This window comes from Ranitomeya imitator, chromosome 5 (genome assembly GCF_032444005.1).
Source record: "Ranitomeya imitator isolate aRanImi1 chromosome 5, aRanImi1.pri, whole genome shotgun sequence".
NCBI lineage: Eukaryota > Metazoa > Chordata > Amphibia > Anura > Dendrobatidae > Ranitomeya > Ranitomeya imitator.
In genome coordinates this window covers 480,893,431-480,909,877 of record NC_091286.1, presented here as the reverse complement: position 1 = coordinate 480,909,877, position 16,447 = coordinate 480,893,431, and the positions used below count along the sequence as shown (strand labels likewise).

The following is a 16,447-nucleotide window of genomic DNA, read 5'->3' as shown; positions in this document are numbered from 1 at the left end:
TCCCCGTATACTTACCTGCTCCCGGTGCGGTCCCTGCAGTCCCTGCTTCCCCAGCGCTGCATCTTCTTCCTGTATTGAGCTGTCAGTTACCGATCATTTACAGCAATGAATATGCGGCTCCACCCCTATGGGAGGTGGAGCCGCATATTCATTTCTGTGATGAGCGGTGCCATGTGACCACTCAGTACAGGAAGAATCTGCAGCGCTGGGGAAGCCAGGGACTGCAGGGACCGCGCCGGGAGCAGGTAAGTATGACTACACAGCCCCCGCTCCCCCTCCCCTGCCGACCTCCCGGTATATGGCTCGAGTATAAGCCGAGAGGGGGACTTTCAGCCCAAAAAAATGGGCTGAAAATCTCGGCTTATACTCGAGTATATATGGTATGTGATGCTGTATAGCCCGGCTGTGACTGCTCAGTTTTTTTTGCTTATATCTCCCTTTTTTTTTTTTTTTTTTTTTTTTTGAGAAGCCAAAAAAAATGCAAAAATGAAGATAAAGTGGTCAGTTACTTGACATATTCACTTCAGTCTATGTGAAATTGATCATGACGGATGGTGATCATTTTGCTTTCCATTTCAGATACATTCAGGACAGAACAAACATTGATACCAAGTAGAAAGTAAAGCATCCTTTATACGTGGATCTTCTTGATAAATCTATAAAATCAGAAACTTTGGTATCCAGTTGCCTTCGAGGTTAAAATGTTAATATATAGACCAGTGTTCCCCAACTCCAGTTCTCAAGAGCCACCAACAGGTCATGTTTTCAGGATTTCTTAGATTTTCCCAGTTAATAATTGCAGCACCTGGACAGGCAATAATTCCATCACCTGGTAGTATTAAAGAAATCCTGAAAACCTGATCTGTTGGGTGCTCTTGAGGACCGAAGTTGGGGAACACTGATATAGACAGATGTATATTTGAACAAAAATTGGTTAAAGGGTATCTTTCAGCAGGTTTTTGCTTCCTCATCTGAGAACAGCCTGATGTTGGCAAAGAGACCCTTAATCCACTGATGTATAACTTAGATTACTGGGTGCAACCGTTCTCACACAATCAGTTTTTAAATTCAGCAATGTAGCAAAGCTGAGAAGGCTAACTCCGCTCACATCGAGCTCTGTATATACAATGTCCATAGCCAGCTGCCTGTCACAGAAGGGTGCGGAGTCGGACTAGCAGGCACGCACTGCTTTGTCCCAGCACCTTCTGGTGCTTAAACAATAATTGCAGGCAAACAAAGCCTCAGAGCTTGATAAGAGAGGCATTGCTGAAATCTGTGTTTTAACCCCTGCAGCATTCTGTCTTCAGATTACATAGCAAAAACCTGCTGACAGATTCCCTTTAAAGTGTAATCTTTAACTAAAACAGAAATGCCTTCTCTTCACAAGAGCTGGGAGCAATCATTCACCCTTTTTGCAGATATTTTGGATTTCTTTTTGTTTTCTTCCTTCTGTACATCACAGCATTAGGGCATTATATAGCAGTATCATGTAAGGACATGATCGCCCTGGTCATCCACAACAGCTGGCCAGACACCGCCTTGTTGGTTTTATACTTCAGAGATAATGAAGCTATGAAATGCTACCGAGCTCCCCCTGAATCTGAACAGTCGTCTTTCTTTCCTTCGTTCTCTCCCCGGTAGCTGTTCCCCATTTAAGATTCTTTGTCCATGTACATTGCCGCACATCTGATTGCAAACCTTCATTCTTGTAACCAACCTGTATTGTTTCCAGAGAACAAGGATCTTTACGTTGATAAGGCCGTACACAAGTCATATCTGGAGATTAATGAAGAAGGATCTGAAGCCGCGGCCGCCTCTGGTATAGTACAACCTCTATAACATTATGGAATGAAATCTTAAATAGTTCTTTCTCCTCTTGGTTTTATTGTACAACGCTGCGCTGTTAAAATTTCATGTTCCTTCAGAAGGCGATGGGATTAAATCAATCGCAAATGTATTATATGATTTTCTTTTATAATATGTTATTTTTAGCTCTACAATATGAACGTAGTGATCTGTTTGCCCACAGCAATTTCTATGATTTCCAATAACAGCCAAGCAGATTAACAGAACCTTTAAAGAAAATTTGTCACCTAATCTGAGAGCAGCAGAATGTAAACGCATACCTTGATTCAGTGGCGTAACTACCACGGTCGCAGCAGTCGCCACTGCGACCAGGCCCGGCAGGTCAGAGGCACCCGACACTATGTTGCAGTGCAGGAGATTCCTCCCGCACGGCAACAGATCGAGGCGTATCTAGGGGGAGAGGGCAGCCGGGGTATGTGAGAGATAGGAAGCAGCTCCAGTCAGCATGGTGAGACAGCTTCTCCTGCTCTGTATCCCCAGGACAGAAGGCGAGAGCGGGGGAGGTGCGGGACAGAGCTGCTGTAAGCAGGAGAAGCTGAGGAGCTGCAGGTTTATATCAGCCTCCCCAGTACCACAGAGGAGAGTGTGAGATGTGAGCTGTTATCTGGTGTGTGTGTGTGTGATAGCTGTAGTGTGTGTGGTAGTGTGTGTGTGATATCTGTAGAGTGTGTGTGATATCTGTAGTGTGTGTGTGTGTGTGTGAGTGTGATATCTGTAGTGTGTGATATCTGTAGTGTGTGATATCTGTAGTGTGTGATATCTGTAGTGTGTGATATCTGTAGTGTGTGTGTGTGTGTGTGTGTGTGTGTGAGAGGCAGGGGCGTAACTAACATGGTCGCAGCGGTTGCCGCTGCAACCGGGTCTGGCAAGTCAGGGGCTCGACAGGTCAGAGGCACACGACTCCCCCCAGTCGCAGCCGCCGCAGTGAACTATGCCGGCATCTATGATGCCGGTACAGTTCAAAGCAATTATGGAGGAGAGAGCGTCAGCTGATGCTCCCTCTCTCATCATTCCCCTCTGCCTCTGACACTGCGGGTGCATGATTTCATCACGCACCCGCTGTGTGCGGGGCCCAGGCAGTGCAGCATCTGCACGGGTGATGGTAGCCGCCATATTGGCAAAGCCTGTGGCAGCTGCTGGGACCGGGAACAGGCGGCTCCGGAGCTAGTGGGGGGCATGTGGACCTAGCTGCCCAGGAGGGGGATGCCGCAATGGCTCAGCCATGTGGAGGATCCGGGGATGAACATGGGGGAGTACGGGACCGGCGGAAGTGAGGTATGACTGATGCCCGTGTGTCGCCGTCCTCGGCCCCCAGCATCCCTGGCCACCTGTGACACCAGCCCCATTTCCTCCCTGCTCTCCCGTGCCCCATGTCCTAGTAGGTCCCCAGGTTCAGGTGATTGTTCTCCTCTGGGCCCCCCGTACACACCTTGTTCCTCCTCCCCGGGTCCCCCAATGCTCCCCATCTCCCATGCCCTGAGTCCTCCTGCACCCCCCATGCATTCCCTGCCCCTTGTCCCCGTGTGACTGGTCTGCCCTACTCTCAAGTCTCCCCTGTCCCCTTTCTCACAGGGTGTTCTCCATCTACCCTGTCCTTGTAATCCCTGTGCCCCTTCTTCCCTCCTCCCAAGTCTCCCCCCATGGTCTTCCTCTGTCCCCTTGCAGCCCTTGCGTCCCTATCTACTCTGCCCTCGGAGTCCCCTTGTGTCCTCTTGTGCCTGTCTCCCTTGCCCCCTAGTGTCCCATTGTTCCCTTCTCGCCTTCCTCCTAGTCCCTATGAGTCCCCTTGTGCTTGTATCCCTTGTCCCCGTGTGCAGCCTTGTGTCAGTCTCCCTTGCCCACTAGTCCCTGTGTGTCCCCTTGCGCCTGTCTCTCTTGTCCCCTTATGCTTGTGTCCCTTGACTCCGTGTGCCAGTCTCCCTTGTCAGTCTCCCTGGCCAACTAGTCCCCTTGTAACCTCCCCTGCCTCCTAGCCCCATGTGTCCCCTTGTGCCTGTCTTCTTTGCTCCCTAGCCCCCCTATGTTACCCTTGTGCCTGTCTCCCCTAGCCCCCTTGTGTCCTTCTCCCCTGCCCCCTAGTCACCATTTGCTCGTGTCTTTCTCACTGCCCCTTTATGGAGGGGCTGCATTATACTATAAGGGGGGCTGCATTATGTTCTATGGGGGTTACATTGTATTGTATGGCAGGGCTGCAGTATACTCTGGAGGGTGGCTGCATTATACTGAATCGAGGACTATGAGGAATACATTACGCTATATGAAGAACTAGGGTGCATTATACTATGGGAAGTGAATTGTACGACATGGATGACAATGGCGGTGCATTATACTATATGGAGCACTATGAGGAGTGTATTATACTATATGGAGGACTGAGCAGTGTATTTTAATATATGGAGGACTGTGGAGTCTATAATACTAAATGGAGGACTGAGGAGTGTATTATACTATACGGAGGACTATGAGGGGTGCATTATACTATATGGAGCACTATGAGCAGTGTATTATACTACGGTATATGGAGGACGGAGTGTGCTATACTATATGGAGGACTGAGGAGTGTATTATACTATACGGAGGACTGAGGAGTGTACTATACTATATGGAGGACTGAGCAGTGTATTATACTATATGGAGCACCATGAGGAGTATATTATTCTAGGTGGAGCACTATGAGGAGTGTATTTTAATATATGGAGGACTATGAGGAGTTTATGATACTACTAAATGGTGGCCCGATTCTAACGCATCGGGTATTCTAGAATATGTATATAGCAGCCACATAGTATATAGCACAGGCCACATAGTATATTGGAGCCATGTAGTATATAGCAGACAAATACTACATGGCCTGTGCTATATACTATGTGGCTGCTATATACATACATACATATTGTAGAATACCTGATGCGTTAATACAGGCCACGCAGTATATAACAGACAGCCCACCTAGTATCTAACACTGGCCACGTAATATATAGCACAGCTCACATAGTATATAACACAGCCCACATAGTATGTAACAGTGGCCACGTAGTATATAGCAGCCATGCGGTATATAAAACAGCCCACTTAGTATATAGCAGTGTGGGCACATATCCCTGTTTAAAAAAAAAACTATTTAAAATAAAAAATAGTTATATACTCACGCGCCGGGATCCAGCTAAGCTGTGCCGATGCGCGCGCGGCTGCCGCCATCTTCCATTCCCAGGATGCATTGCGAAATTACGCAGATGACTTAGCGGTCTCGCGAGACCGCTAAGTCTTCTGGGTAATTTCACAATGCATCTCTAGGAACGGAAGCTGGCGGCAGGCGCGAGCTCATCGTCGGACTACGGAAGGTGAGAATAGCAGGTTTTTTGTTTTTTTTATTATTTTTAACATTAGTTGGTCACACAGGGTTAATAGCGGCGATAACTATAACTTATACTATAAGGAGGACTATGGGGGTGCATTATACTTCTTATATGGATCCCCATGACTTCTATGTAAGCCTCTGATGAGTATAATGGTTTATTTTCTTTTATACATTACATAACAATGGCAGTACGGAGGACAAATATATGCCAGGATGGGGCACTGGATAGTTATGCAACTGAGGTCACACTATACAACTTTGTAATAAAGCTATAGTGTGCAAAATGAATAGGGAAAATGTGAATTTGGGTGGAAAATATTTTGGCATGGTGGGGGGACCCCATTTGAAAGTTAGCACCGGGGCCCATAACTTTGTAGTTATGCCACTGCCTTGAATCCAGCGATGATTGCTGGACTTCTTGCTGTAATTTTGATCATAATCACTGTTATCTGCCTCAGATTTATCAGTGCTCTGAATTCAGAGCTCAGTATAACCCCGTCCCCACCACTGATTGGCAGCTTTCTACCTATGCACGGCATACACTGAAAGCTGCCAAACCGTGGTGTAGGCGGGGTTATACAGAGCTCAGCATTCAGAGCACTGCTAGATCTGCAGTAGATAAGTGATTATATCAAAACTACAGCAACCCAATAAGTGATACATTGCTAGAATGCACTGCTATGTCTAGTACGAGTGATCAGATAATCGCAGCTTCAGTTTCCCTCCCGGGGTCTATTAAATGCAGTAAAAAGTAAAAAAAAAATATGAAAAAGAAAACAAACAAACAAAAAACCCAAAGTTCAAATCGTCCCACTCTTTCAGTCATTAAAAATTTAATATATTTAGTATCTCTGCATTCGTTAAAAGTCCAAACTATCAAGAACTAAAATAAATTAATTTGATTAGTTAACGGCATAGTGAGAAAATAATCGAAACACCAGAATTACTTGGTTTTTGCCTCTGCAATAAAATGCAATAAGAGGCAATCAAAACGTCTTACCTACCCCAAAATCATATCAGTAAAAACGTCAGCTCAGGGCACAAATAATTGAAAATGTTACGGGTTCCGGAAAATGGCAACAAAAGCAATTACTTTTTTTTTTTTTTTACAAATTTCCCCCAAAACATTTTTCACCACTTAAATAAAAAACAAAAAAAAACAAACATACACCTTACCCAGTACTGAAATGGCAACACTGAAAACCTTGACGCACGTTTCACTGTCCGTTGACCCTGCTTTCTGGGAGAAACGTCCTCCACCCTGACTACATCTAGGATTCAGGTATCCTCCCAGATTAGTGCAGTTATACATAAGGGGAGAATGCCAAGATAAATGTAGCTTTATGGGGGATTCCTAGTTCCGAAAAAACTCTGTCCCATGTCTATAGTTAGTTTTAAGAAAAATACCGTAAACTGTTTTTTTACTCACCTTCCTCTGGTCCAGCGCTGAGTCTCCGCCGCTGCTCCCAGGGACTGTTAATTTTGTCTCCAGCTCTGAAGTCACATTGACAGGACTGCAGCCCATATCTGAGCTCAGTGGCTCTGTCTGATTTGATGGCCTGAGCCACTGGGCTCATTGATTGACTGCAGCGCCGCAGACAAAATCCGATACCAGGAGCAGCTGCGGAGACTGAAAGCTCCACCCGATGAGGGTGAGGAAAACATAAAACCATAGTCAATGTTCTAAAACCAGAAAACCTCATAAAATTGACTTTTGATCCTATTTATTTTTGTTTATGCAGTCACGGAAAACTATTTTGTTGTTGTCATGGCCATATCCACGGATGTGCATGACTGTAAAGGCAGATTCACTTCTATCCTATGTTTTTGTTTCTCTTCTTACATGGAAAATAAAAGAATGAATCCACATCCAACAGCCTTTTGTTTTGTTCTCTAGTTGTCTTCAAACGGCAAACTTTTATGGGCAAAAGTTCAGGACAATATCAAAAATAATATATATATTTTTTTTTAATTTGTATAGTAAAGCACTTGCAGCATCCTTTATGGGAAAATGTTCTATGATCAGTGGAAACATTTATTATTGTTTAGTTAAAGGGAACCTGTCCCTGGTTTTCCCAACATAAAGAACTGTCACCATCTTTAATGCTTCTTTTACAGTATTTTAGGAAGATGTCCCCAACTGCCTCTGTATAGCCCCGAAAATACCTAATCCCCCTCTTCCCATACAGTGCCGTCCGATCCGATGGGCATTGTGTTGGTCTTCTTCAGCGCCTCCTCATCGTCCTGCCCCGTTTCATGTGTATGACGCATCCTACGTCATCCGCACAGAGCCCCAATTGCGCTCCTGCATAGACGTACTTCCCTCTACCTTTCTGCGGGAAGAGCAGAGTAGTCTAATACGTACATGAGCTGGCGCTCTTTGGCTCGTATGCGCATTACATTGCAAAGAATTCACAAATACTTGCTAGTTAGTGTTGCTACATCCCATAAATTCCAAATAAAATGCATTGAAGTTTGTGGGTGTAACATGAAATTTTTTAAAAGTTCACAGGATATGAATACTTTTTGAAGGCGCTATATATTTCATAATACAAAGACTGCCATTTATTTGCTGAAACTAGAATATCCCTTTTTTGGTTCAGTTTCTGGGTAAGAAAATTAAAAATAAAATAATTTTGAGAACATGAGTTTTAGCCTCAATTTCATTCATTGTAGTAAAAAAAAAATGTGCCTGAAGGTGGACAACCCCTTCAAGAGCAGCAGGTACAGAACATGATGGATTGGGGCCAATGTCTTAAGTTTGTGTCCCCTGTGATGGCGTTTTGTTGTTTCTCTGTAGGAATGATTGCCAATAGTAGGATGGCGGTGCTGTACCCCCAGGTGATATTTGACCACCCCTTCTTCTTCTTGATTAGAAACCGCAGAACGGGTGAGTTCTCTTCATGCATTTCTTGTAGCTTCTGCCTTGGCTGCCATCCCTGCTCTTTCATCCCTGGTAAAGGTATCTGTGCTTCAGCTCTCCTCCGATCGCCTCCAGAGCACTTTTGTCCTGTGTTTGCTTTGTCTGCTTCGCTCCTATCCACTGAAGTGAGCAGACGAGCTTTTTCCAGCGGTTATGTAACCTCCTTTCCGGGAGCCGTTCTGCATGTTTATCGCTGCTTCCCAGCACTTGCTTGATACGTTTTGCTAAATGAACCACGGCATGTCCTACAAATCCATTGTAATCTGGTTTTGCTTCTATTTTAGGCTGTGTCTTGTTTCTGGGAAGAGTCATGCACCCAGAGGCACTGAATTCTGTTGGTCATGATTTTGAAGAACTCTAGTCCTGCTCATACATGCATACATATGGAAAATAATATCTAAGCACATTGTTTGCAACATAAATATCATTGATGTTTGTTGTGTAAATGTTTCCCCTCCTTCCAGGATAACATGTAATAAACGGTAAGTTGAATGTACGTCGGGCTTTTATAGATTTTCATAAAAAAAAAAATGCTGAACACCATCGTGAAAAGTAGAAAGCTCAATCCATAAGTGGATGAATCCTGGAAAATCTCATCTCTGACAGTGCACTGTACATTAGGGATCTGGCTACTGAAAAAGCAAAGATTGTTGGAGAATAGAAGCCAGTGGAAATCCTTCATGTAGACATATCTCCTCCAGTGTTATAATTCTCTCTTTGTTTGTGGTTTTTTGTGATCGCCTGCCAAATAAAGTTGCACATGTGAAAATATATTTTTATTTAGAGCATCTGTGTAAAGCTACTGATTTATTCCACGCACCCAGACTGGGTGCAAATTGTGTGCAATATGTGTTTTGTGTTCTATAAAGTTGATGTTTTGGAAATATAGTCATGTTTGCAATTTCCTTATTTGTCATGGTACTATTACAGGATATCCCGGGGCTCTTCCCTATGCCTAAAGCGAGGGAGCACTACCTATCCTTGCTCCATGGATTACTTCTGATGATGCCCGGGCCATGTGTCTTGCTGAGCTCCTAAATTAGCCCTGATCTGTCGCCACCAAGGAAAGTGAGGAGTTGAGTATAAAAATACACAAACCAGACTAACAAGGGAAGATGTACAGGGATAAATGGGAAAAAACAATCATACAAATATGCACTCACAAACAGAGTGGAACACCGGGAAGTAAAGGAAGAAAAAAAAAAATATGAGTATATGCAGACAGACAAATCACCAAGCAACAGTCTTCTGAACAACACTAAATGCCTTGTCAAACAACCAACACCTCCAACTCCAAAATGAGGCAGTATGAAACACTAGCAATCCTTGATTGCCAGAAGTGAGTACAGGGTGGGCCATTTATATGGATACACCTAAAAAAAAATTGGAATGGTTGGTGATATCAACTTAATGTTTGTGGCACATTAGTATATGGGAGGGGAAAAACTTTTCAAGGTGGGTGGTGACCATTGCAGCCATTTTGAAGTCGGCCATTTTGGATCCAACTTTATTTTTTCCAGTGGGAAGAGGGTCATGTGACACATCAAACTTATTGAGAATTTCACAAGAAAAACAAAAACAATGGTGTGCTTGGTTTTAACGTAACTTTATTCTTTCATGAGTTATTTACAAGTTAATGACCAATTATAAAATTTGTTCAAAGTGCTGCCCATTGTGTTGGATTGTCAATGCAACCCTCTTCTCCCACTCTTGACACACTGCTAACAACACCGCAGAAGAAATGCTAGCACAGGCTTCCAGTATCTGTGGTTTCAGACGCTGCACATCTCGTATCCTCACAGCATAGACAATTGCCTTCAGATGACCCCAAAGATAAAAGCCTAAGGGGGTCAGATCAGGAGACCTTGGTGGCCGTTCAATTGGCCCACGATGACCAATCCACTTTCCAGGAAACTGTTCATGTACAAATGCTCGGACCGACACCCATAATATGGATGTCACTGTAAACTAGTGTCATTATTTTTATGTTAGAGATATTAGGCTTACATTAGGCCTGATACAATTTACGCTGTAATTTTTCAAATGTTTTATATAATGGAATAAATTGGGAGATTTAGTTTTTCTTGAGTGACAATTTAAGACCGATCATCTCCACACACATTATGGTGTATTACGGTAAAGAAGAATGACTAGAATTACATGAATTATGAAATAAGAGAATCACAGATTATGGGAGCTGCCACAGTATGCAGTGGTCTGAGACACGCCCCCTGAGGCTGGTTGCTAGGCAGCGTCTCTGCTCAGCAGCAGTGTAGTAGCCCCAAGAGCTCATTTATTAGATGGTGCAGTTATAGAAACACGGAAAGTGTATATAAAGGGGCCTTCTGTGTATATACTGTGTGTAGAGCCAGAGAGAAGGCTGCAGGGTAACCACTGCATGTATTACCCATATCCGCTTATAAAAACTTCCATTTACAGGTGCTTCTCATAAAATTAGAATCTCATCAAAAGATAATTTATTTGTTTTTCAATACAAAAAGTGAAATTCATATCATATAAAGTCATTACAAACAGAGTGATCTATTTCAAGTGTGTTGAATTTCAAGAGAATCTATGAGGTATTGTCAAGAGGAAGATGAGACACGAGACCCAACAATGCAGACTACCTGAAGGCTGCTATCAAAGCAACCTGGGCTTCCATAACCCCTCAGCAGTGCCACAGGCTGATCGCCTCCATACCACGCTGCATTGATCCAGTTAATGATACAAAAGGAGCATTTACTAAAAATACATTTCAGTAGGCCAACATTTCGGATTTTAAAATCATTTTTTCAAGCTGGTGTTATAAAGTATTCTAATTTACTGAGATAATGACTTTTGGGTTTTCATTGGCTGTAAGCCATAATCATCAACATTAACAGAAATAAACACTTGAAATAGATCACTCTGCTTCTAATGATTCTATATAGTATATGAGTTTCACTTTTTGTATTGAAGAACTGAAAAAAAAATTTTTTAAAGGTTTTGAGAGAACACTGAACCACTAAGTTGAGCATGTGGGCCAGGCAAGGTATGCATGCGAGGTTGCCAATCTTCAGAGTTGCCTCCAGGTTACGGCCATTGTCACGTGTGACCATGCCTGGTTATAGGTTCAGGGGCGAGAACCACAGATAAGTCTGGTCTGCTAGACCTATCAACAACTCCATGGCAGTGTACGGTTTGTCACCTAAGCAGATTAGCTTCAGCAGAGCCTGTTGCCGCTTGGCCAAGCCAGTGCTGCAGTGCTTCCAGCTTGCAATTGATGTTGACGTTCCGGAGATGGAGAAAGAGGTGCAGGAACTGCTGTAGAAGGTGGAGGCAACCCTGATTGAATCAGTGTGCCATTGAAAAAGTAGCGGCTGGGGATCAAGTACTGAGGGACGGCCACTGCTGTGAGGTGGCGGAAAGCTTTCTTCTCCATAAGCGTAAACTGCAACATTTCCACGGCAGCAAATATCGAAATGAGTGATGTGCACGTAGAACAGGGAAAGAGGCAGTGGACTCACCAGCAGACATTGTTTCTGGATCATGACTTATGGCCCAACTAGTTGGGTTCTTTGCTGTCATGTGCCTGAGCATGCTGGTGGTGGTCAGGCTGGTAGTTGTGCTGCTCTTACTGCCATGCTGGCATGGCAGATGTTGCAAATGGCCTTTTTTGGGTTAACTAGGCTGTCTTTAAAAAAGAGCCAGACTCTGAAACACTGAACCCTTATCTTAGCAACTTCATCCCTGTTGGTGCTCTGGGAATAGTTGACCACCTTGTGTCTCTGGCCATCACACTGCCTATTCATGTCTGTTGTGCAGCGAATCCCTCCCCCTGTGCGCTGCTCTCCTTGCTCTGTATGCCACCTTCCCAGGTTGGGTCAGTGACTTCATCGTTACCAACCTAGTCTTCCACTTCCTCACCCTGGTCCTTGTCCTTACTTGCTGACATAGCAACACTACTTGTTGGTATTTGTGTCTCATCATCATCCGCCACTTGCGACAGTGATTGCATTTTCCCACCATCGCCTTCTTGTGAGCGTGAATGCTCAAATATTTGGGCATCGCTGCGTGCGATCTCCCCATGTCCCGCTTGAATCGGGCAGGGTGAGAGACCATAATCTATTAATGAAAATGTGACCAGCTCTTCGGAGTGTTCATTTGTCTCTAGGCACTCTACATGGTGGGAGGAATGAGGATCAGGGTGAGGACTATGTGGTCCAGAATCATAGCTACTGAGACTGGACTGTGTGGAAGACAGGGTTGTGCTGGCAAAGTGACTAGAAGCATTATCTGCTATCCATCAAACAACCTTTTCATGTTGGTCTGGCTTCAAGAGTGTTGTTCCGCGCTCCCATACAAAGTGGGACAGGAAGCTAGATTGATGTGTTTGTTTTGCTCCTGTGGCAGGCACAGATTCACCTTGCCTATGGCCTCTGCGCTCACCATCAGCATCACTTCCCTGTCCCTTGCCATGCTCCCATTTTAAATGACATATGATATATCCCTTTTTGAGAAAATTGTCTCACCTCAGATGGACTTATTAGACTCCAGTATCAATATAGCAATGCTATTTCTAACAAGTTTTTTTGTCTTGAGGTACAACTGCAGCATGAAAAATGCTGTATAAAATTACACTGCTGATAAAAAAAGTTTCAGTATTACAATGGCGGGGAAACTGGCCCACTTCAAATGGACTTATTAGACTGCACCATATTATGGCCCAACTAGTTGGGTTTTTTGCTGTCATGTGCCGGAGCATGCTGGTGGTGGTCAGGCTGGTAGTTGTGCTGCTCTTACTATTTGTAACCAAACATTTTTTGTGTGTTTTGAGGCACAACTGCAGCACAATAAATGCCGGATAAAATTACACTGCTGAAAAAATTTGCAGTATTACTATTACAGGAAAATTTGCCCACCTCAGATGGAGTGGTTACGCTGCAGGAGCTATATAGCGAGGCTATTGAGATCCAATCAATTCTGGCTGTTTGCTTTTGATGCACAACTGCTGCAGTAAAAACAGTGTGTAATATTTCTCTGCTCAGAACAATTTGCAGGATTAACAAAAAAAAGATTATTATTAGCCCTGAGAAGGAGTTTTGGTATGAGTTGCAGGCTGCAGCATAAAGGACATGCAATTCACCCTTTCCTGTCCTACACAATTACTTCAGCACAATCTTTCCCTAAGTGCTGCTACCGGCAGTATTACTGTGTATTATAATTAGCCCCAAGAAGGGCTGTTGTAGTTGAAATAAATGTAAATGTGGTTGAATCCCTGGCTAATATGCAGCTACAATTCTGTCACTCTTTCGCCAGCACCTCTTCCTGCTCTGCTTGTTTTCAGGGTACAGTATGACAAGCATGGTGTCACGGGTCTTTAAAAGGAACCTGTCACCCCGAAAATCGCGGGTGAGGTAAGCCCACCGGCATCAGGGGCTTATCTGCAGCATTCTGTAATGCTGTAGATAAGCCCCCGATGTTACCTGAAAAAGGAGAAAAAGACGTTATATTATACTCACCCAGGGGCGGTCCCGCTGCTGGTCAGGTCGGATGGGCGTCTCTGGTCCACTGCGGCGCCTCCCATCTTCATTACAAGACGTCCTCTTCTGATCTTCAGCCACGGCTCCGGCGTAGGCGTACTTTGCTCTGCCCTCTTGAGGGCAGAGGATAGTACTGCAGTGTGCAGGTGCCGGAAAGGTCAGAGGCCCGGCGCCTGCGCACTGCAGTACTTTGTCTGCCCTCAACAGGGCAGAGCATAGTACGCCTGCGCCGGAGCCGTGGCTGAAGATCAGAAGAGGACGTCTTGTAATGAAGATGGGAGGCGCCGCAGCGGACCGGAGACTCCCATCCGACCTGACCAGCAGCGGGACCGCCCCTGGGGGAGTATAATATAACGTCTTTTTCTCCTTTTTCAGGTAACATCGGGGGCTTATCTACAGCATTACAGAATGCTGCAGATAAGCCCCTGATGCCGGTGGGCTTACCTCACCCGCGATTTTCGGGGTGACAGGTTCCCTTTAAGAATTAAACCTACTGTAAATGTAAGTTATCTTCTGTTTAGTTGACTGGCAGTCTGCTTTATAGAGATATTTAGATTTTCTATTCTGTGTGATCGGACATTGGATGGAAGGGAGAGGACTTGCTCTATTTAAGGAGTCTTACTGGCAATGCTCCGGGGGGAGGAGAGACACGCAAGATTGCTGTCGCCTTGAGGTCTCGTTCACACGACTGTTTTTCGGTCCGAATGCTGTCCATGATAAAAGCGGACAGCACTTGGACTGTTATTTAGTGTGGCAGCGTGGATGAGTGGTTTTTTTTTTCTGACCAGATCTGCATGTGAAAAAAATTGCAGCATGTGCTAGTTTCTAATGTAAATTGTATGAGATTCACCCAGTCTATGGGGGCGCAGCAAAATTGGACGCTGTATGGAGCCACAGTATAGAATCCGATTATTGCCGATACATTGCAATTTTGTAACAAAACTGTAAGGCTAAGTTCACACTAGCCGTTTTTCCACTGTTTTTTTAATGCATTTTTTATGCTAATTTTCCGCTACGTTTTACAGTACCCACAAAGTCTATGAGATTTCAGAAATCTCATACACACAGATTGTTTTTTTTTTTTGTCATCAGGATTTGTGTTTTGCATGCTTTTTTGCACAATACAACATGTCAACTTCTTTCAGCATTTTTTTTAGCGTTTTTCACCCATTGAAATTAATGGGTGGTGAAAACACTGAAAAAAATGCATAAAAAATTCAGGTATCTGGTTTTGCTGACTTTTTTTCAACACTTATCAGCATGCACAAAAGACAAATCTAGCATGCCAAAGCCCCAGCAAAAATGTTGAAAATATTCCTAGCGTGAACTAAAGGCCCCTTCACATTAAGCGACGCTGCAGCGATACCTACAACGATCCGGATCGCTGCAGCGTCGCTGTTTGGTCGCTGGAGAGCTGTCACACAGACAGCTCTTCAGCGACCAACGATGCCGGTAACCAGGGTAAACATCGGGTTACTAAGCGCAGGGCCGCGCTTAGTAACCCGATGTTTACCCTGGTTACCATCCTAAAAGTAAAAAAATACAAACACTACATACTTACCTACCGCTGTCTGTCCCCGGCACTCTGCTCTGCACTCCTCCTGTACTGGCTGTGAGCACAGCGGCCGGAAAGCAGAGCGGTGATGTCACCGCTCTGCTTTCCGGCTGACCGACGCTCACAGCCAGTACAGGAGGAGTGCAGAGCACAGCGCTGGAGGACAGACAGCGGTAGGTAAGTATGTAGTGTTTGTTTTTTTTACTTTTAGGATGGTAACCAGGGTAAACATCGGGTTACTAAGCGCGGCCCTGCGCTTAGTTACCCGATGTTTACCCTGGTTACCAGTGAAGACATCGCTGGATCGGTGTCACACACGCCGATCCAGCGATGTCAGCAGGAGTCCAGCGACGAAATAAAGTTCTGGACTTTATTCAGCGACCAACGATCTCCCAGCAGGGGCCTGATCGTTGGTCGCTGTCACACATAACGATTTCCTTAACGATATCGTTGCTACGTCACAAAAAGCAACGATATCGTTAACAATATCGTTATGTGTGAAGGTACCTTTACCCTAAATGTTCCTGTAAATGATGAATAGCCGGTGCTGTAAGAATCGGATTGTAAATGGACTGCACATGCAAGACAAGCGAGAAAAAAATTGGATGAAACTCTGAATGATTTTTTTTTATATGCTTGTGTGAACCTACTCTGAAAGAAAGAGAAAACTGCATCACTATTGCCATCTATTAAAAGTGGAAGTCAATGGCCATCTCTTTAGAGAGCAATACAACCTGACTAGCGGTATTGGACAAGAAAAATACTGATCTACAGACAGCTTTGTCATCAGCCATGAAGAGCTCTTCTGATAGAGACCAGCTGAGTATGGAGTCTTATAGCGAAAATTAGTATGCAGTACTTGGTATACAAGTTTGCACTCTTTGAGATGAAAAGAAACCTCTCTCTTTAGTGCTGCTGTCACGCCTTAGGAATCGATCTGGTGGCCCGGTGCTCTTCTGTCGGAGTCTCTGTTGCTGTCCAGGTGCTGATTACCTTTTGCCTTTGTCCATTCTTTTGAGACAGCAGGTGTTTTTCATTTATCCTGCCTGTCCTATCACACTGCCGATGCTACTATTTAAACCTACCCCCGTTGGTCTTCTCTGCTAGAGCTTCGGTGGATCCTGCTTTGAGGGCTAGTCCTACTTGTGACTATCTAGGCTAATCAGATAAGCTTACTGCTGGGGTTTCTTTGTTACACTGCACTCTCCCTCAATTCCTTAGGG

The 16,447-nt window shown here is 44.5% G+C and overlaps 1 protein-coding gene across 4 annotated transcripts in view; it reads left to right on the top strand.

Moving 5' to 3' along the window:
- SERPINI1 (serpin family I member 1) overlaps nucleotides 1-9,035 on the top strand; it is a 59,157-nt gene extending 50,122 nt beyond the window's left edge. For all 4 annotated transcript variants that reach the window (XM_069727385.1, XM_069727384.1, XM_069727382.1 and 1 more), the window contains 3 exons: nucleotides 1,733-1,819; nucleotides 8,025-8,114; nucleotides 8,432-9,035. In XM_069727385.1, coding sequence (XP_069583486.1) covers nucleotides 1,733-1,819; nucleotides 8,025-8,114; nucleotides 8,432-8,508 — 254 coding nt within the window. In that variant the 3' untranslated portion in view covers nucleotides 8,509-9,035. The remainder of the gene's footprint in view (nucleotides 1-1,732; nucleotides 1,820-8,024; nucleotides 8,115-8,431) is intronic.
- Nucleotides 9,036-16,447: the final 7,412 nt, after the last annotated feature.